Genomic DNA, 23201 nt, shown 5'->3' with positions numbered 1-23201 from the left:
TAAATAACCGATGAAAAAATTGATACAGGCATAGATGGAGAAGATGTAAATAATTATTACGAAATAATGTGAAGCAGTGTTTGCATTCAAAATGTAAGATGTTATACTTATGAAATTCTGCACTTCACTTTGGAACTGTACGAATTTTCGCTCAGAAAAAGACTGAAATTCAGGATATATTAGTTACACTTTTAAGGAATAAAAAGAATTCAGAATTTACCATACGTTACATTCGTACATACGCAAAGAAACACAGACATACGTAAAAAATATACCAAGTGTTTGCAGAAAAATTGAAAAAAAAAAAAAAAAAAAATTGAAAAGAATTGAAAAAAGAGAAAAAAATTGAAGAAATTTTACAATTCCTTAATGCTGTTTATTTAATTCTTTTAAATAAGAAATAAAAGCGCGAATATACGTTAACAAACTAAGCGGGAAAATTCAGTTTACATTACTGAGAATTACAACATGTAAACAAATTACATCTAAATAACGAATTATTAAGCACAATATATAGTAACAATTATTAAATGCACTGTTAGACAAATTAAAATGAAACATATATTAGAAAAATAAGCAAGTGCAATCGGTATGAATGTTAAAATAACTAATAAACAAAGTTCCACAACATTGCAGTTGTACACATCACTCGACAGCCATGGAGATCACGAATGAGCTATTGTAGGGTTGCTTTTAGTCGCCAATATTTCTTCCCGCGCCAAAGGTACACCATCAAGCATGCGCAGTAAGCGAAATTCGCTAACACTGTTCAATTCAATGTGCGGTCTGCCATTACGCGAATGGGACACGTTGGAAGAACCGGTTTTCACTACCAGTCGAATCTGCTCTTGTGAATGAGGCTTTAGTGGCTGTGTGTGATAGAAGTAGGGATTTGTGATTATTTGTTATTTTATTTATTTGTGAACCATAGTATGAATTTTCTGGATAGTGTGTCTGGCTGTTATATAAATACGATAGTGATTACGTGGCAGCATGTTAAAGGCGGTATGAAATTGGTATTTCTGCTGTTCGAAAAAGCATTAAAGGTAAATGCATTTTATTTTATTCTTGTTCTTATTTTGTAGAATGTTATGTTCATTGTTTTTTTTAGTATGAATTTCTGTCGTTATTGTTGTTTTTTTGAATTGTTTGAAATTTATTTTAGTTATTTTGTTGATTAGTGCATACCGTCTAAATTGTGCAATTCGTAGATGTTTTTTAAAGTTGAAACAGAACGCTGTGTACATGGTATTCTTTGAAATTTATTATGTTAATTTATTAAAGCGAGGTGTGCGTAGTTTGTAAATTCGTTCGTTGCCTAGATTGTGCCATTCGTAGATGTTTTTTTAAGTTAAAGCATATCGCTGTGTATATGGACTTTTGTCAAATAATTTTTGTTAGAAACTTCACGGTTTTGCTATCTAAATTTTTTGTTTTTGTTTCGGATTTTTAGCTTAAATTGTGTGTTCAAAACGTGGTTTTTGCATTCGTGAAAACCGTGTTTTTGGAGACATTTTAGGCTTAAAGTTCAAAATGTAGACAAAAAATTTAGATAGCAATATGGCAGCATGGAATTTTTGGCGAGAAATTTGTCGCTTTAAGGGTGCATATCAGAGTAGTTCCTACAAATTTTGGGATCACCAGCCATACTTTATCTGACTTTTTCTTTGGATACCTTAAAGAAAGGATATATATAAATAGATTGTAGAACAATTAAAAGAATGGAAATATGCTTCAAAATATATGATATATTATGGAAAGAAAGATTAGATAATGTTTGGATGAAGCTAAAGGAAAACACTTTGTACATTTATCATAAATATAAAATGGTAAAGTCGTAAAGCATTTTTCTTGCAGTTAAATGAAATTTGGAAATTGTATAGTCTTATTTTAATCACCCACTATATGTGAATCTTATATTCTTGAGACCATTTGATATTGATTAACCCTTTAACTGTAAAGTTATTTTGATGATTTGGGTACACAAATTGTCAAATTTTTCCCGAGATGCAGTCGGGTTTGACAAAAAGATGAAGCCGAAATAAACGTCTCCCGATATATATTCGGGTATAACAATACGATGCACTCAAAAAAAAATTACCCCGAGTAATACTCAGGTGTGACATTTTCGAACACCAGTGCTGTACCCGAGATTATCTCGGGCATGACAGTTAAAAGGTTAATAATGAAATCACATGTATAAAACAATGAATGAATGTAAAAGTATACACTGAAAGGCCATAACATTATGACTAACACTTTGTACATTTATCATAAATATAAAATGGTAAAGCTGTAAAGCATTTTTCTTGCAGTTAAATGAAATTTGGAAATTATATAGTCTTATTTCAATCACCCACTATATGTGAATCTTATATTCTTGAGACCATTTGATATTGATTAATAATGAAATCACATGTATAAAACAATGAATGAATGTAAAAATGTACACTGAAAGGCCTTAACATTATGACCACCCTGTTAATAACATGTAGGACCACCTTTAACCCTCAAAACTGCCAGCACCCAGCACTAACTGGTTCTGCATTTCTTGCACATTGCGAGGGGCAGCGTGGCAGAACTAATTTGGTTTTCCAGTTGAGACTAATGTAGTGTAATAAATGCTGTAGTGTATTAATGTCAGGTGAATTTAGAGAGCAAGACATGACTTGAAAGTTGTTGAAACGTTTCTCGAACCACTCCCTGACAATTCAACCCTTTTGACATGGTGCATTATCCTGTTTGGTAAACACCATCCCCTTCCGGAAATACTGGTGTCATGAATGGGTGAACCTGATCTGCAGCTATGTTCACATAGTGCACAGACATCAGGGATTCTTCTTCTTTGGGGATTACGGAATATGCTCATTGAAAATATTTCTCACACCACAATACCCCTGCCACCTGGATGTCTCCGTCCAACTGTGCATTCGGGAGCCAGGGTTTCATTTGGAAATCGGCATATTAGCACATGCCCGTCGATATGATAGACCAGAAAATGGGATTCTTCTGACTATGCAACTTTCTTCTATTCTTCGAATGTCGAGTTCCAATGCTTCTTGGCCCACTACAGACGCAGCTGGTGATGATGTGCTGTCAGTACAGTGTCATACTTCCTCCTCCGGTTGCGTAGGCCCATATGCAGTAATGTATGCTGCACAGTATATTGAGAAACACTGTCTGGGTCGTCACTGTTGTAGCTTTTTAGTCACGGCGAACAATGTTTAGCAATCTCCGCTTTCCTCTGGAATCAATGCTCATTGACAACGCACTGCTGGCCGGCGACTTGTTTCACCGTTTATACACCACTTTCGATATGTGCTCACAACAACTGCACATAAACAGCCCGCTAAATGTGCTGTTTCTAATATTGATATTCTCAGTTGCCAAGCCATAATGATTTGACCATTATTAAAGTCTGATAAATCAGCTGCAATTCCCATTATGTCGCCAATCGTGCTATGTTTGGAAAGACAATGCATAGCCGCTTTATATACTCCAACATCAGCCACACACACACAGTGGTTTTGTTCCTGGGTGAATCCATTGTTATAGATGGAGGGTGGTCATGATGTAATGGCTCTTCAGTGCATATTGCTATATTAAATAGAAATTTAAGAATATAAATTAATTGTTCTAGTGTTAACATCTTTTTTGTATATCTAGATGTCTTCATTCATCATCCAAACAATTACAGATTTCTGGCCTACAGCAATTTCTGATTTAACAAATGCATTTCAACCTCAAAACATTCCTAATGCTAGTGTAAGATATAATTTTTTTCACTTTCTCCAAATTTGTATCATAATAAAATTTCTGTTATTACATGATTTTAATTATAATGAAATTTTATTTTAAGTTTGCTATGTAGTGTAGTGTTGGTGTTTATGCCTTTTGAAATAAAGCTGTAATAACTAACCACTTATTTCCTACCTCATTTCTAGTTTTCATTCCTCTCCAATAGACTTATTGAATTATATGTATGCAAAATGTAGCTGAAAAATATATGTATCACTTTTGCTTATTATTTGCATTAATTTTTAACTCTGTTCATTTTGGATATTATTTTTTTTAATTCACCAATAGTCTATACACAAATTAATTTAATATATATATATAATGTAGCAAACATATTCTCTCTCCCTTTAAAGAAAAAAAGGCTTAGCGACAGCAAGCCTTTTTAAACAAAACATGTTAAAGGAGTAGCAAATAAAGAGCAGTGTAAATCACAAAATTTTGACCAACATAATTAATGAAATAATTGTAAAGTATAATTTTTGAATATAGGACTTCTTAAAAAGAAATGTAATTTTTAGAATCTTGTTAAATTTTGAGTACTTACGCCCAGACGTCTTTCTTTTTTTAGAGTCTACATAATCGTAATTACAGAGTGTCACTAAAACTTTTACATAATGATTTCTTATTCTAATTAACTATAACACATATAAAATTTGACATTGAATTCCATATTAACAAATAATATCTTAACATCACAAATATAGCAGCAATATTGCAGAAATTATAGTTTCACTGTTATTATCTTTCATTTGCAAATCCTTATTTTACCAAACTGGAAGACCTCACATTACTTCTAAATAAACTTTTCCATTCAATAAGGCATATCCACTTGAGCTAACTAGTGTGTTTGTTCTGCACCAGTGGCCAAGGGCCTTGACTGCCAAGTTGCTCTTCATTATGGATCACCATTTCAGCCTTCTACACCATCAATTTATCCTTCAACATTACAGCTAAGTTTGCTTCATTACAGTAGTTAACAAAGATATCATCTGTCTCTGAAATCCCTGCCTGAAAGTTAAGTTCATCTGTGATTTAATTAGTGCTTTGCAATCAACTAATTTTTGTATTTTCAAATCAACTATAAAATGATTCAGCATTCCAGTCACCACTCTTTATTAATAAAAAATGTTTACAACTACCATATGTGAGATACTTTTGTACACTTTTGTTTTGGTATTGAAAATTAACAGTCATCAAGTGCCATTTACTCGGTACGTGTTGAACTGCGGGAAATGCTTTTCATCCATTTCTGATTCCTGCATTTTAAATATATGGCCTTCTAGATGTTTTATCCATAATTATTTTCTTCAATCAAAAATGTATTAAATTGCTGGTGCAGTGAGTTTTAAATTTTGTGTGCAATTTGATTTTATTATTTTGAGAAAACAGTAAACATGTTCAAAGAATGAAAACACAAGTATTCTGATATTTTCATTTAATAGTTTCAAAATTTATTAATTTTGGTGCTGCGTTTTATTTTATATTTTTGCTAATAGGGTATGTTTAATTTTTTTTCATATTTATTTATCAATTAATTAATTAATGTTATTTTGAAATTTAAACATGTAATACTGTTTTTTCTTGTATTAAAAGCATTGTTTTATAAAAATAAAAGATTAAACATTTTATGGTATTAGAAATACGAATTTATATAATTATTTTTGAATTAAATAAAAGAATTTTACTATTTCTTTCAAGGAAGATAATTAAATTGTAATGTCATTATATTTTTGAATTTTTTTTAATGTTTGAATTAATGTTAAGTGTTTAATTATTTTGAGAAGGAAATGAATATAAAAAACAAGTGAAGTAATTTTGAATACTAGTCACTTAACTGTTTCATTTTCCGGCCATATTGTGACCAAAACTAAGTATACTTTTTATAAAAAATTTTGTATTCTAATTGATTATATGAATTCGAATCAGCACTCAAAACTCTTACAAGTATTGGATTTATTAATTTTAGGTAATTTTTAATTACGGCAAAATTAAGGCATTTTTACTTAACTTTTTCTGACAGAACTGCCAAACTGGAAAAAATACTTTACAAGAGATGTGAAAGAAGTGAATTCGCTGTGAAAGAAAATTGCAGCAGTGGTGGAGGAGGATTACTATTATCCATTTCACAAAACTTCCGAACCTGAATTAGATCATCTGAACTTTCCGTTTTCTCATCATCACTAGAGAATTCTGATAAAGAACTACCCGAATCATTTATAGAAAATTCAGATTTGCTATCTGATCCAAAATCAGAATTACATTTTGTTGTGAGCTATTTACTGTCACCCATTGTTCTTTTATTTCATGACATAATTGGGAAGAAATACTATTTGCAAGACTTATTACACACTGAACATTTGCAAACAAACTCGTTGAATTTCTTAACACAGTGGTCGGCAAATTGCGGCTCTTTGGCTCCGTAAGTGCGGCTATCCATGGAAGGCACAATATTTTCATTTAAAAAAAAAACTTGGTAAGAAAAAAATTACATCTCATTTCGATAAATTAAAATTCTTCTATAAATTGAGAACGTATAATTTTTTGTTTGAGTAAAAAGATAGATAGGTAATTAAAATTTTATATTGTTGTAAAAATATAAAATCCAGTTTGGCAGAACATCGAGTTTAATTTTATTAGTTTTCGTAAACATAAAACATGCACAAGCTACAGGCATGCGCGTGCAGGCTTTTTATAAAGTAATGAAGGTACAAATTGGCATCATAGAGCAGCAGTTGCAGTGTGAACAGTTTTGTCTTATCAACCGTGTCTGCCTTTGTCCTGTCTTATTAAAAAGTTGTTGTATTTTTTAATCTAGCTGCACATCTTACAGGTATTTTTATACGATTTTATTACACCTGCTATGTGTGTTTGTGGTTCCGGTACAAAATTTGTAATCGATTTTTCGATTACTTCTGTTTGCCCAAATGTTGGAAGTTTTCTTCCATTTTTGTCATATTAGAAATTTTGTTATTCTGATGATGGAAAAAATTTTTTCTTTTTAGTGCAGTTACATATATTAATAAAATTGTATTTTTTAAAAATTTTTATTTTCATCAATTTAATAATGATAATAGTTATGTACTGGTGGCTTTAGAAAAAAAAATATATTTGGAATATTTTTATAGGCTCCCCAATTAACATGGCTACCAAAAAAAAAAAAAAAAAAAAAAAAGGCAAAGAAAAAACGGAAGATAAAAAACCACAAATTTCAAGTTGAGTGGACCAAGAATTTTGCGTTTATTCAAAATTTAAATGGACTTCCGGTCTTATTTGTAAGGAGAAATTCGCACGTACATAACAAGAAGTCAAATTTAGAGAGACACTTTACAAGAAAGCACTTTTGTTGCTATTTTGAAAGAAAAAAATAATCACGAGATACTTGTTTACCATTGTATCATTCACCAAAAAGCGCTTTGTGCGCAAACATTTCTGGAAGAAATTTATAAAGTTATGGAATTAGTGATTACCATTATCAACTCCGTTTTAGCTAAAGCTCTTAATCATCGCCAATTCAAAGAATTTTTATATGAAATGGAGAGTGAGTACGCTGATCTTCTGCTTCATAACAAGGTACATTGGTTATCAAGAGGGAGCATTTTAAAACGTTTTGCGTCCCTTTTCCCGGAAATTAAAGCATTTCTCCTTGAGAAGAGCGTTCACTATCCAGAACTAACAGATGATCAGTGGATTCAAAACTTTTATTTTATTTTTTCGTCTCATCTAAATCAGCTTAATCATAAACTACAAGGGAAAGGAAACTTAATTTTTTTGATGTTAGAAGAAGTAATAACATTCGAAAACAAATTATTCATTTTTGCACAGGAATTTTAAAAGGAAACATTGTTTCACTTTCCGAGCCCGCTGAAGCATTGCCAAGAAAATAATTCCTCTATTGATAAACACCATTTTAAAACAATAATTGTAAATATGAGGGAAGCATTTCTCAGCAGGTATCAGGAATTTAAAAACAGCAGAGCAACTTTAGCATTTTTCAAAAATCCTCTTAATCCTATGATAACTGAGTTGAAATTTTCTCCTTTTGAAATTGACTCCTTTTGAAATTGTTAGCTTTGAAATACAATTGCTGGATTTAAAAAACAAGGAGATATGGCACTCGAAATTCGAACGTCTTTGAATTGGAAATATTGGAGAAGAAAAAATGTGATCTTAGTTCACAACATAAGTGGTCTGCTTTGAATGACCTGGAGAAGGAAGACATGATCATTTTCAACACTTGGAATAGTATTCCTGACTCTTACGATCAGCAGAAAAAGCTCGTGTTTGCTGTTCTTTCCCTTTTCGGTTCTACATATATATGCGAACAATCTTTTTCAAGCATGAACATTATCAAGAGTAAACTGAGAAGTCGTCTTATTGATGAGAACTTGGAATCATGCCTAAAATTAAAAACAACAACATACAAACCTGACTTACTCAAACTTTCCAAGGAGATGCAAGCACATTGTTCGCATTAATAAATATTTATTAAGTATTAAATTAAGTTTTATTTAGTGTAATAAAAGTTTACTAAACAAGAACATTTGGCTCCCAATTTTTTTTTTTTTTTTTTTTAAATTGTTGTAATGTTCATATTTGGCTCTTTGGCTAATAAGTTTGCCGACCACTTTCTTAACCTAATGAAAAGCGGTAAAACCTATCTTTGAACTGATTTTACAATCCAGTATCTCCTGTACTACTAGAAACATCTGTTAGAAACACTGCAAAGTAAAAAATGTGGAAAAGCCAGGAAAATCAGTAGTTTGGTGTAGGAAAATGCACTGCCCGAGTGGTGTACGGGCAAATAAAAAAAGTTCCTTTCCGCAGCAGCTAAATGGTGTTTGGGCAAAACAGTTAAGTGGTTAGTACAGAAAATGAATGTAAAAAGGTTCTTGAGTATAATATAGAAAATATTTAATATTTTGAGTGTGAATGTTGTCATAATGAATATAAAAATATCAATAATTTTAGAAATCAAATAATTATAATATAGTTTAGTAATATTAAATTATGGTAACTTAATGTTAAAATTTACAGATAACTGTATTTTAAATACCGAGTATCTTGAGAAAGTATTGGTTCAGAAACATTGTTCATTTTCCCTTCCTCATACAAGATAATGTTGAAGTCTCTCATTTTATGACCAAATGTAATTTTTTAAATATTTTTTTAATAATGGAATGTATTAATGCTGCTCACAAAAGTCAATTCCTTTATGCAAGGAACGGAGGGCCTTTTCAAGTACCTGCCACAGTATCCGTTGGCCGTTCCTGCAGAACATAACACACTAGTTAGCTCAAGTGGATATGCGTTATTAAATGGAAAAGTTTATTTAAAAGTACTTTAGGTCTTCCAGTTTGGTAAAAAAAGGAATTGCAGATGAAAGATAATAACAGTGAAACTATAATTTCTGCAATATCGCTGCTATATTTGTGATGTAAAAATATAATTTGTTAATATGGAAATCAATATCATAAATTGTATCTGTGTTAATTAGAATAAGAAACTAGAACTAGAATAGATTAGTAGTGTAAAATTTTTTATTTGCGATACTGTGAGATTAAAAACCTTTCTTGAAGAATTATGATTATGTAGACTCTAAAACAGAAAGACGTTTGGGCTGAAATACTGAAAAATTTAATAGAACTCTAAAAGTTGCATTTATTTAAAAAAATCTCATATTCAAAAATTATGTTTTACAGTTACTTAATTAATAATGCTGATGAATACATATCTCTTCATTTGCTACTGCTTTAATGCCTTTTATTTAAAAAGGCTTCTCTGCTGCTGAGTACTTTTTCTCTTTGAAGGGGGAAATATGTAAGAAAGATTTAAAAGTATGTGAATACAAATTATAATTTAAATTAGTTATAATCTCTTAATACTTAATTTTAACTTAGTTATTTCTTCTTTCTCTTAAAAATAGTAATGCCTTTTTCTGCGCTGTGTCATTTCGAAACAAATCCAGGTGATACAACTCTTACATAATGCTGGTTATATAAATGGAACTAAAGCGGCCAATACAAATTTTACAGCATTATCAAATATTCAATCAAATGCATTGAAAACCAAAATTAACTCATTTTGAATTAAGATTTCATCCTGAACCCAAGTCACTTGCTTTCTGCACTTCAGTGAGGATAGACACCAAAATTTAAGTGTTCTTGAAAAGATATAACTAGTGTGTCAGCTTGTTTATGGCTGCAAAATCTTACAGAAATAAAAAAGTGAATATTTAACCTGCCTTGGCTGCCAAGTTCTTTTCATTATAGATCACTGTTTCAGCACTCTATGCCATAACCTTATCCTACAGTATTAGAGCTAAGTTTGCATCATTACATATATGTATATAAGTAATGAATACATTTGTGTTTGCTCTTGTCAAGTAGTTAAAAATTGTTGATTATTGATGGTTTCATAGTATATCTGGTATAAGCTTTGCCATGCTTAACCTTGTGTATAATTAAATATAAATCATAATTATAGTTCTGGAAAATGTTGCAGAAAATTAATCTGTCATGGTAGGTAATATATTTTGCTGTAATAAAATATGCACCAAAAGTTGAATTCAATCATTAATGAAAAGGTACATAATAATAACTTTATTAATTGTTTATTGGAATCAAAAATTTTAAAACTGAAAGAAAATTGAATTTTCTAAGCTGTATGAAGATTAACGTAATTTCCATGACAGAAAGGTTTAACTGATTGTTATGCTTGTTGTAGACAAAGAGATTTTTTAATAAATGAAAACTTCTGCTTGTGTTAATTTTGTTGCTTTGTTTAAGGCATGAAAATCCACTTTTTATGCTTGTAGTTTTTTTACTAAGGAAGTATTGTAATCGCGAAAAGTTTCAGGCAACATATTTCAAAGAAAATATCCATTTTGACCACTATTGAATGTGTTTTTGCATAAACATCGTTAAATCTGTATGTAAGGACAGAATAAAAGACTTTTCCTCCAAAAAAATTATAAAACTGCTTTAAATGAATTCTGAAGAGAATTTTTCGTGGCGTCTGTACGAACGTATGTACGTATCTCACATAACTCAAAAACGAGTAGCCTCAGAACGTTGAAATTTTGTATATAGGACTGCTATAACATGTAGATGTGCACTTCGTATTTTGGTTGCAATCGGCTGCACCAAACGTATATAAATATATTTATATATATATCCACTCTGTTACCTGCGTCAGTGATCTCAGTTTCTTTACTCTTATATGTTTGTAAATTGTACATTTTTTGCTTTAAAAATGATTGAATTATGTTGTTCTTATCTTCCGGTTAAGGCTTTTATGCCCTTAGTAATGTATGGAAATAGTAATGTATGGTATATGGAAAGTTTTCTTATCATAAATTATTGGTTTATTACTTTGCAGCTTTACCGCAAGTCATAGGCTTTTTAATTTACTTTTAATTACTTTATTTTGAATTGATATATATATATGAAAATAGTCCTAGCATAACATTTTCTGGAAAATAAAGAAGTACTTTGCATACGCAAATAAATTCATATGGATTTTACTGTTTACTTAAATGTTTTATAGAATATTTTAATTAAAGCTCAGATAATCCATAAATGACATTACTAATCTTTAAAAAATTTGTTTAGAGGTTTTAAACCAAACACATGTCGTATATCGTAAAATATAGGATTAAATTACAGGGTGATTCAAAAGTTCCACATATCAAATTTTCAAGAATCGGGGAACGTTTTCTTTTAATACCATTATAACAAGTCTGCATTCATCTGACACTAGATATTTGCAATATATCATCTTGCAAAACTATTAAATTTGACACTGGTGTGTTTCTTTTCCAATTAGCATTTACTGTTCAGTCACAAATAATGTACCTCCCCTCTCTGCAACTGAAATAATGAAATCAGTAAACCTATGAGCCACCATGTGAAAGTGATTGAAGGGGCAGTGTTAATGCAACCATGGCTGACGTTCTGTCAAGACGCTTCATCGTCATCTGATCATCTGAGTTAATTGTAGTTATTTATTTGTGCAGGATGAATCAAAAGTCGTCTTGCACATTAATGTTTCCAAAATTGGAGAACTTCCAGAGGAATGTGAATGTCAGTTTTTTTGATTGAATGATACTGCCATAAATAATATATCAATGTAAATTTCATTTGTAAATTATACTGTTAGCTTCAAAAACTATATTTATGCTATAAAATGGAGTTGAGTATTCTTAAGCAGGACGAATTTTCATGAAAATCAAGCATAACAAAAGTATAGTAGTTTCTTTGTGTTTTCAAGTTTTTCCGTTTCCCCAATTATAACTGTAAATTCATTTCAATAGGAATAAACCGAAAATGCAGGAAAATAGAGGTTTCATACTAATCTGTGAAGTTTTGTCATCAAATGAAGAATAACACAATAATTTGAAAAAAGTTGTTTGCGATTGTTCTTTGGATAGAATAATAGAAGTTGAAATGAATACAATTTCAGAGAAATTGCAAATATTATATTAAAATAAACTTTTATGAAAGCTTTTGCAAAAATATAGTACTTCAAATTTTCCTAACAACAGATGTGAAGAAATGCAGATACTTACTTTAATCATTCAGTTATCTAATTCATGTGATCAGAACTGGTTATCGACTATATTTTGCTTTGTTTTATAATGAAGTTTTACATTTGTCTTGCCTTTTGTGCATCATCAGCAGAGCATGTTGTAATATATTTGACTTTTGTATAGTTTCGATAGCACATTTTCTACTCTCAGGACAGCGGTTCTGTCATTAAACCAGCTTCACAATGTTAAAATTCACAAAAATAGAATTATTTGCCTCTTTTTTTTTTTTTTTTTTTTTTTTGTTGTTGTTGGTTAGTACATCATGTTTGGTTTGAAACTGTTGAATATTATTATTCTCATTATGAAATTTAAAAAGTAAAGCTATTGACTGTTAAAAGTCATGATTTCTCTTTCAAAAATATATTCAAAAAATAAAACTATTATTTGTTTTATTATGAGTCGCACTTCAGCAACTGTGTTTTACCCATGCCTGTCACACATTATTAATATCTTGCAATATTCAAAATTCTAGACGAAATAAAACTAAACTGAATACTAAATTTATGAAAACCTTTTAAATAATTAACAGTGAAAGAAATCTTGTTATTTCTCTCACTCTGTATGTTTCATATTCTTTTTACTTCCTTGTACGCAGTAAAAAGAAAGTATTGTAATCGCGAAAAGTTTCAGGCAGCATATTTCAACGAAAATATCCATTTTGACCGCTTTCGAATGCAATTTAATGGTGTTTTTGCGTGACTGTACGTAAGGACAGAATAAAACAATTTTCCTTCAAAAAAATTATAAAAATGCTTTAAAATGAATTCTGAAGAGAATTTTTCGGGGCGTCTGTACGAACGTATGTACATACGTATCTCGCATAACTCAAAAACGAGTAGCCACAGAACGTTGAAATTTTGTATGTAGGACTACTATAGCATGTAGATGTGCACCTCGTACGTATTTTGGTTGCAATCGGCCATGCCAAACGTATATAAATATATTTATATATATATCCACTCTGTTACCCGGCTCAGTGATCTCAGTTTCTTTACTCTTATATGTTTGTAAATTGTACATTTTTTGCTTTAAAAATGATTGAATTATGTTGCTTTTATCTTCCGGTTAAGGTTTTTATGCCTTTCGTAATTCTGGAAGCAATATTTGTACAATTATCAACAATTTAAAAGCTGTTTAAGTGTGGTTAAGTTTTAAGTAACATAGCGGATATATTTGTTTACATTTGAAACAGCAAAATTGTAAATTTGATGCCAATCTAGAGAGTTTAAGCTTTGCAACACAAAAATAACGCCTTCATTTATTATTGCAAATCAAATCATGCTTAATCCTTTCTGGAAGTTTTTCGAGGAAATAAGTGTTTAAGATTTACTTTGTAATTTTTAATGCAGATATTTTGAGTTTTTATGTATTTTTGCCTTGTCGCGAATTGAGAACTGAATTAATTGAATGAGAAATACTAAATCGTCTGTGAAAAACTGTTTCTTTTCTGTTTTGTTTGCTTAATTTCTTTCATACATCGTTTTAGCTTTATTATGGTATTTGAATAGAATATGTGGCAACGATAATTCTTCAAATGATATAAATTTTGTGCATTCAGAGTGTCGTTATAATAAACAAATATAGTGAATTTTAAAGAGTGCATTTATTCTATTGTAGTTTATGCGCTGTTGACGAAGTAGATTTAATTCAATCCAATCAATTTAAATGAAATTCAAGAAAAAATGCGTATAATTTAATATTCCGTACAAGGAAGACATGTGGTGTACACATCAGATTTTTTTCTAAATGCTTTATCATTTATTTTAATTATCCCTGAATTTGCTGAGAAACTTATGCATTTCTGTTTAGAATTCTTAATATGGATTTCTGTTTAGAAATTTTTTGCTAACTGTTAAAGAAGCATCTTTCTAGACTACATGCTGCAATTGTATTATATATCATTTCAGCATTTTAGAATTCCCCCTCCCTTGTACTGATACTGTAATTCTAACTAGCTCATTTTTGAGGGGATGTTATCAGTCATTTTTCTTTCATCTTTACAAAATATTATGGATTTTTAATATTTAGTAAAACTTTTATGATATAAGTTAATAAAAAATTAATGATGAATTTTTATACAGTAAAAAGTCCAAAATTCAGATGCCTTATGGAACCAGCAGCAGCAGTTTTATTTTATTTATTTTTTAAGACTTTTTTTTTTTTTGCTTAATTTTACTTTGGCAATAAATAAAACACTTGCATGTTGAAGAAACTTGGTCATTTATTAGCATAAATCAGTATGATCCATAATTTGACTCCATTGCTGTCTTTTTGCTTAGTGTGCGTTTCAAACCAAAACAGTCTTCCAAAGTACATCACTTATTTTATATCTACTGAATAACTTGTAACCCTGACAGCAACCTGGTGAATCATTTTTTTTTTTTTTTTTGTTTTTTTTGTTTTTGTTTTCTTTACCACATGACTGTTAACAAGTGGCACTCATGTCAGTTTGAGAAACTCTGATGACTAAAACATTTATTTATGTAAAAATATTTCAATGAGTAAGAAACAGCATGGTAACTTTTTGTGTTAGCATTACTGTTGGCAACGATTACTGATTTCAGCCAACCGTGGGAAGTATTAAATGTCTTGACAAGGAGATGTGGGAAATAGCTTATGTGGGATGTACCTTATGTATCACTTAAGCATATGTGGGAAGTAGATGTAAGTTTAATACATAACTAAAGTAATATAGGTTTAACTTCCTTCCTCAGCAGATGATGGAAGGAAGACAAAATTTAGCAGAACAGCATGTCTTTAGTGGTCAGTCTTGTGATACATCATCAACAGCAGATGTTAGCTGTGAATTTATAGATTTTCGGATATTGCAAGCAAAAAATGAAATTTTCTAAGAAAGAACGAACAATAAGAAATTATGTCTGTCTATAAAATTAAAATAAAGTATTAGTGCTAAAAAATGAAGCAACTTAAACAGTTTACATTAATAGAAATATTTAATAATGTAAACAAACAAATATTGATTTTTTGTTTATTTTATTTATATATTTTAAATTTTGATTCTTTAAGGTCATAAATGCTTTATTGTTACAACTACTTCATATTTTTAATTTTATAATTTTTACATGTCATCTTATAACAGATGTTCTAAAATGCAGAAAATTCTGAAATCTATAACCACTGAAGTCCAGATCTTGGACTTTGTAAAAATTAATGTTTTAATAAATAAAAGCAAACTGCTGTGTGAAGGACTGGAAAATTTAACAATTCCCTTTCTTAATTGTTTTTAACGATAACTAAAATATAAAACAGAAGTCAAACCTTTTTCATTTAAAATTGAGTTTCCATATTGAAGAAGTGGTATAGCACTCCTTTAATACATTGCAGCCAAAACATTTAAAAGAATTAAAATACTTTAAAATATTGGTTTTCAGCCAAGAGGTTTATTTGGATATATATTGGTATACTGATAACTGAATTTTTTACCATCAAATGTAGGCTTGTGCATTATTCAGTAGTTTATGAATAATGAATCCAACCACTGTCTTCTTTTCTCTTTCTGGCAAGAAAGAAAATGTTATTCCTATTTTATTACATTTTCTTAGAAACATAATGTCAGTATCTTGTTTTCAATATACAGTAACTTGTGCTCTAAATTATGTATTGTTTAAAATATTTCTAAGTTTAAAAAACTTTCTACTGAGATTGTTCTATTGCAGATATCATTTTGGTATAATTATTATCATTTATTTAAGTAAATTGTGAATTAACAATTATTTTTAACTTATCTTTACTCACCAGTGAAGGCTATGAAACACAGAATTTGCATCCTCTGCTATCAGTTTTCCAGTTAATCTTGATCCAGATTATTATATTAACTACTTGATTTTATGAAAGTTTATAATCCTCTTCTTGCTTCAGTTACACTCCAATTACATTTGAGTGCTTTTTCCTGCAAGGTGCTTCAAATAAGTGCTAATCAGTTGAACAGCAGATTTTTTCTTTGAATAGCTAGAGGGATTTTTTAGACTCAAATATTTTTTCTTTCTATGGTTTTGATTCTTTAATCTCTTGCTATTCTAAATAGATGACTAGATATTTCTAAGCATTTCAAATTTTTCATCTTCTGCTCCAGCTTCTTTAAAAAAATATATAAAATCTAATATTTTTTCTGTATGTAAGGCAATGTTTCTATTTCATGCATGCGTTCTCATTATTGATTTAATATGTGTCCAAGACTATATACAGAAGTACTTTTATAATGGTTTATTTTACATAAATCAAAGTTGTTCTAACTACACATATTTTCTTAGCAATTCAGCAATGATAATCACCAGAAGTCTACAAGTTTAAAGGCCAGTTTACATCTGTCAGAGCAGCTCGTAGCGAGCCGCTCGTCCTGGCATTTCGAACCGAGTGAACGGACCTGTACTCTGACAGATTGTTTACACCAATCAGAGTGGACTGACAACTCGCCTCTGTTTGTTTACGGAATGGATACCGACGTGGCAGCTGCAAGAAAGAATATACATGGAACATACATAGATATTCTTTGGCTGCAGTGCTTGAAGTCTGCGAAGCAGTTTCAAACGAATTAATTTCTGCTGGGAGGGAAAAAAAAGAAGAAAATAAATGGTATGTGACTGGGTAGCTTGCTGCCATGGAATTAGGAGTATCAAATGAACTATTAAATGAATTTTGGACGAGAATGTCCAAAGTTACAAAAACGTTATTGCATATCAGATACAAGAATTTAAAAGAAACTCAGTTTCAGAGAAGTTATTTAGTCAACTGTGGTTATTGAAATTCAAATTAACAAAATCTTTCTACTATATACAACTGTTTATTTACAACTCATTAATCATTTACAAAATAATGTAAAAGTAATAATGTGTTTTATTATTTATTAATAGAAAGAATATGTTTATTCATCGAGAATCCACAGAATCAGTAGCTCTCTGTGCATGTAATTAATTATGCAGAGTTCTGATTGGAACTGTGTTATTTCTAGAGAAGAATGCAAAATTAACACATGGAATATTTATTCAAAGCTACCATTAACACGACAAAAGTAAACTGTATAATATCTACCTAATTATTCAGAAAATCTTAAATAAATAAGAAGTAGCAAAAAATTGGGAGCATTACATATATTACCACAAGTAAAAGAATATACTATATATTATGACATAGTTTTAACAGGAAGATATTTATCGCAAATTGTTACTTTTGGATCCTACTGAAATTGTGTTTCTGGACAACACACAAAGTGATATCAACAAAATTAGTAATGGTTAAATATAGTGATTATACTTTTCTTTTAAAATGCAAAAAACGGATAGTTTAAAAATATTAGAATTCATCTAGGATAATTTGTATAAACCTTAATACACCTTCAGTACTTGCACTCACACATCCAAGCTGAACATGTTTCACATCCAAGCTGAATTATAACGAATTATAGCCCAGAATGTTTTTATACAAAGCAAGAAATTTAAATATCCCCAATAAAACAGATCTATATATTTTTTCATGATTCCATTTTTATTTTTATAGTTTATAATATCATATATTTATTGCATCCTCATGTAGGGATGCTTGTAGAAAAATGAATATAAGCTCACATAATTATAGAAGTATGCAACATCTTAATGAAGCTGTGAAGTGTTCTCTAAAACAGTTCATAAGATGCATATGCATTAAAAAATGCCATGGTTTGGCTATCGCTTAATCTTGGCATTATAGAACTCACTCTCACGATGTCCCTGCGAACGCTGCTCAGAGTAACTGCCCGGATAGATTTTTCAACAGGTTCAAAGTAGAAACGGAAGCGCTGACTCATCTCCCCTACGTTTCTACTCCGTCGAAGTGAGCGTTTACATTGTCAAAGTAATCGTAATAAGCGACTCGCTCCGAGCCGCTCTGACAGGTGTAAACTGACCTTGAGGGATAATGACATTACATACTATGTTTACTTTTGGTAACATAGTATGTAATGCCATCATCATGCTGTACATTTAAAATAATTTTTTAAACTAATTTTTTTGATGTCATACCAGAATAATGAAATAGATGGTTTTTCTATAACAGAAAATGTCCTATTCATAGCAGTTTTTCAAAATTAGTATTTGATTCATCAAAAACTGTTTCTGCCAGTAATTCCCTTGTTAAAAAAAACTCATTGTGCATTACTAAAAGTAGTATTCATAATTTTTAAGAGTATTTTCTCTTTTTATGTTTAAAAAAAATCTACTTTACTTTGATTTGCATCATTGGTTTCTATATTTTGTAGAGCTGCTTTTTTTTTTCTTTTTCTTTTTCTTTTTTTTTTGGGGGGGGGGAGTATTTTTGAATTTGCATACGACAACAGCCAACCTATGTATGTGTGTATAACACATGCGTTTGAGTATATGTGTATTACGTGCTTTATATTTAAACGTTATTTCTCTAAATGGTATCCATTAGTTATTAAAAAGGAAAATGGCCATATAAGTTTTTGTTTTTTCTCATAAATTGCTTTCTGTTATTGTAGTGCCAAGTGATACAATCAAACATATGTTCCTCGCCAATTCACAAAATGGCTGATGAGTTGGCCAGTTTTCATTGGAGTCAAATAATTTTGTTGGATAATCAGAAAGGTCCCCAAAATGCTGCAAAGTGAATATCATATTTTTTGCATAAATATTTTTTTAAGATTCTTTAGGATTTACAATGAGCAGAATGGTATACGGTTTTTAAAAACAGCTCCAGAATTAAATGTTAAAGATGATCAGGCTGTGAATGCCAGAGGATGAAACTGGGTATAAAAAATATTATTGAGAAGTTTTATGAAAGAACTTTGAGATTTGTTTAAATTTTGACTGTTTCATTAAAAAAAAATATTTATAGTCTGGATGTATATTTCATCCTACCTATGTATGTCAGATGCTTTTTTCTTTTATAATGCAACCTAGGGAGATTGATTAAAGATGATGATCTGTTTATGGTGTAATGTTTAATTGTTGCTGTTTTTTATTGATTTTGTTATTAACAGGTAAATCTATTTTCTGTAGCCTCAACAAGTTGTACATGCTTTATTAGAATTGCTGACTGTATTAACAGAAGAGGTAAGGTTTAGTTTGTTTCTTAAATAAATGGAAATTGAAAATAAAATGATAAACAAATTGTGATTTAATTTTTCAGATTTGTTTATTAGAGGGTCTGTTTTCATTCTTTCTGTATTTTGATATTTTAACCTTCTCAGCATTATAGATATAAAATTCTCTATAGAAGGGTGGCTTTTGTAATCGTTACACATTAAAATTTCTACCAGTTTTTAATAGATCTGAGTTCAGATTGGATGTGTATTGGAAAAAAAAAAAAAACAAGGTACAAAGTGAGAGAGTCGTTTTTAATTATAATCAAGAAAATGCCATTCATTTATGACATTTTGAGGAAATTTGAAATTTAAGGGCTAAATTTGTAATGCTGAAAAGGTTGCATAATGCCACTTAATGGTCATTCTGCACATTGGTATTTCAGATATGCATATGTTCTCCATTTTCTTTCTAAAGTTAAAAACTTTTTAATATGATTTTTGGAGTTAATAGCAAATTGTCAAGAAAGTCTTTGTTTGGATAGTTTTGTGCAACTTACCCCAATTTTTTTTTGCTGTAGAAAGTATCTCATGTTGCTTCCAGATGATATTATAATGCAAGTAAGACATTTGAAGAATAGCAGAATTTTTTACCGATTTGAAATATCACACTTGCTATATTTCAGTTAATTTTGTAAAAAATCTTTGTTTATTATTATAGCTATTTATGTAAACCTTTGCATTTTGGTTTTTATCTTTTCATGATTAGTTTTTTTAATTATATTAAATGCTTTTAAAGCACTTTTATAATTTATTTTTATTTTTGAAAAAATACGTGCAAAACATTCCCAATTATAAATTTGTTCCATGAGTTATTAATTTTATTATTAAGCTCCTTAATTTTATTTTATTTCTCATTAATTTTTAAGTAATTAATGTAATCTCAATTCCCGTTTTAGCTAACTTTCTAAAACTAGCTAGAATTAGGGAATACAAATTACTGGATGATAACATTAAGGAAAATTTTTAGGTGGAAATCAGTAACAAGATTTTTATTTGTGTCTGATTGGTTGCAGTAGTGTATTTGATAATTGCATATGTAAAGAAATTTTATAACTGAACTCGAATTTGTAAAACAGTTTTTCAAGTTCCATCTGCCAAAAAAAGTATTTAGTTTTAGTGTTATAAATGAAATAAGTCTTCAGTATAAAAATATTTATTTTATTTTTCTGTAACAAAATAATTTTGTCTCCCACAGCTATTCGTAAACTTGAAGAATAAATCTTTTCTTTCTTGAAAATATTGCTTTGCATTGCTATCAGCTATGTACTTGAGATTTTTCTTTATACTATGTGTGCTTAATAATTATTGTTGATTAAAAAGAATGCATTGTCAATATTAGTAGAAATTTGAGGTATTTTATTGCATATTTTACTTTAGTGAAATTATAACTTAAAAAAAAAAAAAATTTTTTTTAAATTTTTTAGTTTCAAACAACCCACATGCTTCAAATGAGAGTAGGAATCATCAGAAATGCACTTCGGTCATCCCTTGATCTTGTCATGGAACTTGTACAAAGCATTTTATCAAAAACCTCAGCACCTGCTGAATTGTGTGAAATGGCATTAAAATGTTATTCTAGTTGGGCTTTATTAGGATGCTCTATAATGGAACACAAATCTTTGTTACTACTTGTATTTGATTCTATATATAGAGATGAAGTTAGTCTGACAGCATTAGAAACTTTGAGTAATATAGCCAACCATCTAGATTCTAGCAAGTAAGCTGTTTTTATTTCTGAATAATTTTGAAGTTACTTGTTAAGTATAAAAATATTCCTAATTCTAAAACTTCCTGAAAATTTTTATTATTTTTTTCAATTTTCAAGTGCTAAATATATATATATATATATTTTGTTTCCTCTGATAATGATGTGCATTTAAAAGGCATGAAAATTACATGTGATGCATATCCCTTAGTATCAGAATTTTTATTTCAATTACGTTTCCAAAAGCTACTGTTTCCAATTAAAGTACAGGAACACTTGCCAAACATGGAGGCTGCATCATTAAAGCATTGCATGCATGCCGAAATCTAATTTCACAAAGTTAACTTTCTGTGGAAAAAATTGTTGGGAATATTTCAAATTTAAAAAAAAAAAAAAAAATATTGTATCATTTAAAGACCTAAATATTGTTGTAATTAAAAGGATAAATGAAGCAAATATTATTTGAAGGGACTTTTATTACAGGGTTTGTATGGTCCTTAAAAGTCCTCAGGTTTTTTTTGGAATCGATTTTTGATCATTAGTTAAAAAATTAGTTTATAAAGTGGGAGTAGAAGAAAACTTTGAATTGATTCTCCGATCACCGTCTTTTAACTAAGAAATGAAATTTTACATATGAAAATGTAGATGAACCTATAAAAGATTCAAAAGAGAAATATAAAAATAGAATTTTTTGTCTTTACTATAGATCAGGCTATCAGCGCACTGAAGCTGAGATTCAACCTATTAAATAGTCATAGTGATTCTTTTGAGTTTTTATACAATGTCCATAAACTTAAAGATATGGTAAAAATGAATTACTGGCACACTGTAAAGATCTGGAAAACATCTTAACGCGTCTTATGGTAATACCTCCAATCTTATGGTCTTATCGGATAAAACCCGATTATTGTCCAGTCTTATGGTGATACCCGATAAAATAAACCTTGTTTCTTCACTTTTAAAAAAGAAAGAAGGTTCAGCTGATGTTCTTAAATTCATTACCTCTTTTAACATTGGGCCAGATTTAAGCATTGCTTTAAGAATTTTGTTAAACCTGTGACGATGTCTTGATGCAAAATGCCTTAAATCCTTAAGTAATAAAAGAAATAGGTAGTGGGACGAAGAAGATTGAACGAAGATCACTTGGTGTGTGGCTGGTGAAGCGTTAAATGCATTTGTGAAATTTGCTGAAAATGTACTATTGAGAAATAGTAGATATTCGTATTCTACGGAATTTTTAAGGCAGTATTTGTAAATATTCAAACTTTATTTGAAAAGATTTCAAGCACTGGCAATCCTTTTGACTTCGAAAACTGTTGCTATCAGCAAAAGATCTTTTTTTAAAAAATAATAAAAAGTTAATTAAAAAGCATGTTTAATAAAAAAAATCGTCTTAAGCAATGTTGGTTATTGAACATGAATTGAGTAATAAATTGGATCTAAAGGGATTTATTCATGATTTTGCAGGGGGAAAAAAGGTTAAAAAGAGAATACGTTAATTTAGGTTTCAATTTTGTATATTGTACTAGTATTCATTATTATTTGTAGTTTCAAAAGTATTGTTTGTCTAGTTTTAGTTACAAAGTTTGTGAGTTTTTAATAAAATATATTTCATAAATATTATATGAATGTTATTGTCTTAATTCAATTAGGTAAGACCATATTTTTCTGATTGTTATATATTATATATGTATATATATATAAACCTGCTTTCTTTTTATTTTAAAGCTTGGGGGGGGCAGCACTTTTCAAGTTTGCCTACAGCAGCAATAATGACCCTGCTTTGTAGTTACTTTCAGACATGGCGATAATTTGCTTCATGGCAGTCAGGAATTTTGGACTTTTTAACTTTTAGAACAAGTAAAACTTCATAGGTACATTATCAAAAGGTTGACAGGTTAGGAGATAAAGCAAGCAGAACGTAGTAGGAACAGTGGTTTCCATATCAAAACAAATTTCTAATTCTTAGAAAAAATGCTTAAAAAGGAGGAAATTGATATAAATTATCTAAAATA

The 23201-nt window shown here is 29.7% G+C and overlaps 1 protein-coding gene across 3 annotated transcripts in view; it reads left to right on the top strand.

Annotated features, from left to right (window-relative positions):
* cdm (importin-13-like protein cdm) overlaps positions 1 to 23201 on the top strand; it is a 144606-nt gene that overhangs the window by 23247 nt on the left and 98158 nt on the right. For 2 of the 3 annotated variants that reach the window (XM_085818532.1, XM_085818530.1), the window contains 3 exons: positions 3667 to 3765; positions 19396 to 19449; positions 20906 to 21198. In XM_085818532.1, the coding sequence (XP_085674658.1) occupies positions 3667 to 3765; positions 19396 to 19449; positions 20906 to 21198 (446 nt within the window). The remainder of the gene's footprint in view (positions 1 to 3666; positions 3766 to 19395; positions 19450 to 20905; positions 21199 to 23201) is intronic. The other variant, XM_085818531.1, reaches the window with a different exon arrangement.

Source organism: Stegodyphus dumicola, chromosome 6 (assembly GCF_044657685.1).
Source record: "Stegodyphus dumicola isolate Sdum_Otavi_A_Nest chromosome 6, ASM4465768v1".
Taxonomy (NCBI): Eukaryota; Metazoa; Arthropoda; class Arachnida; order Araneae; family Eresidae; genus Stegodyphus; species Stegodyphus dumicola.
This window is presented reverse-complemented; position numbering and strand designations above follow the sequence as displayed.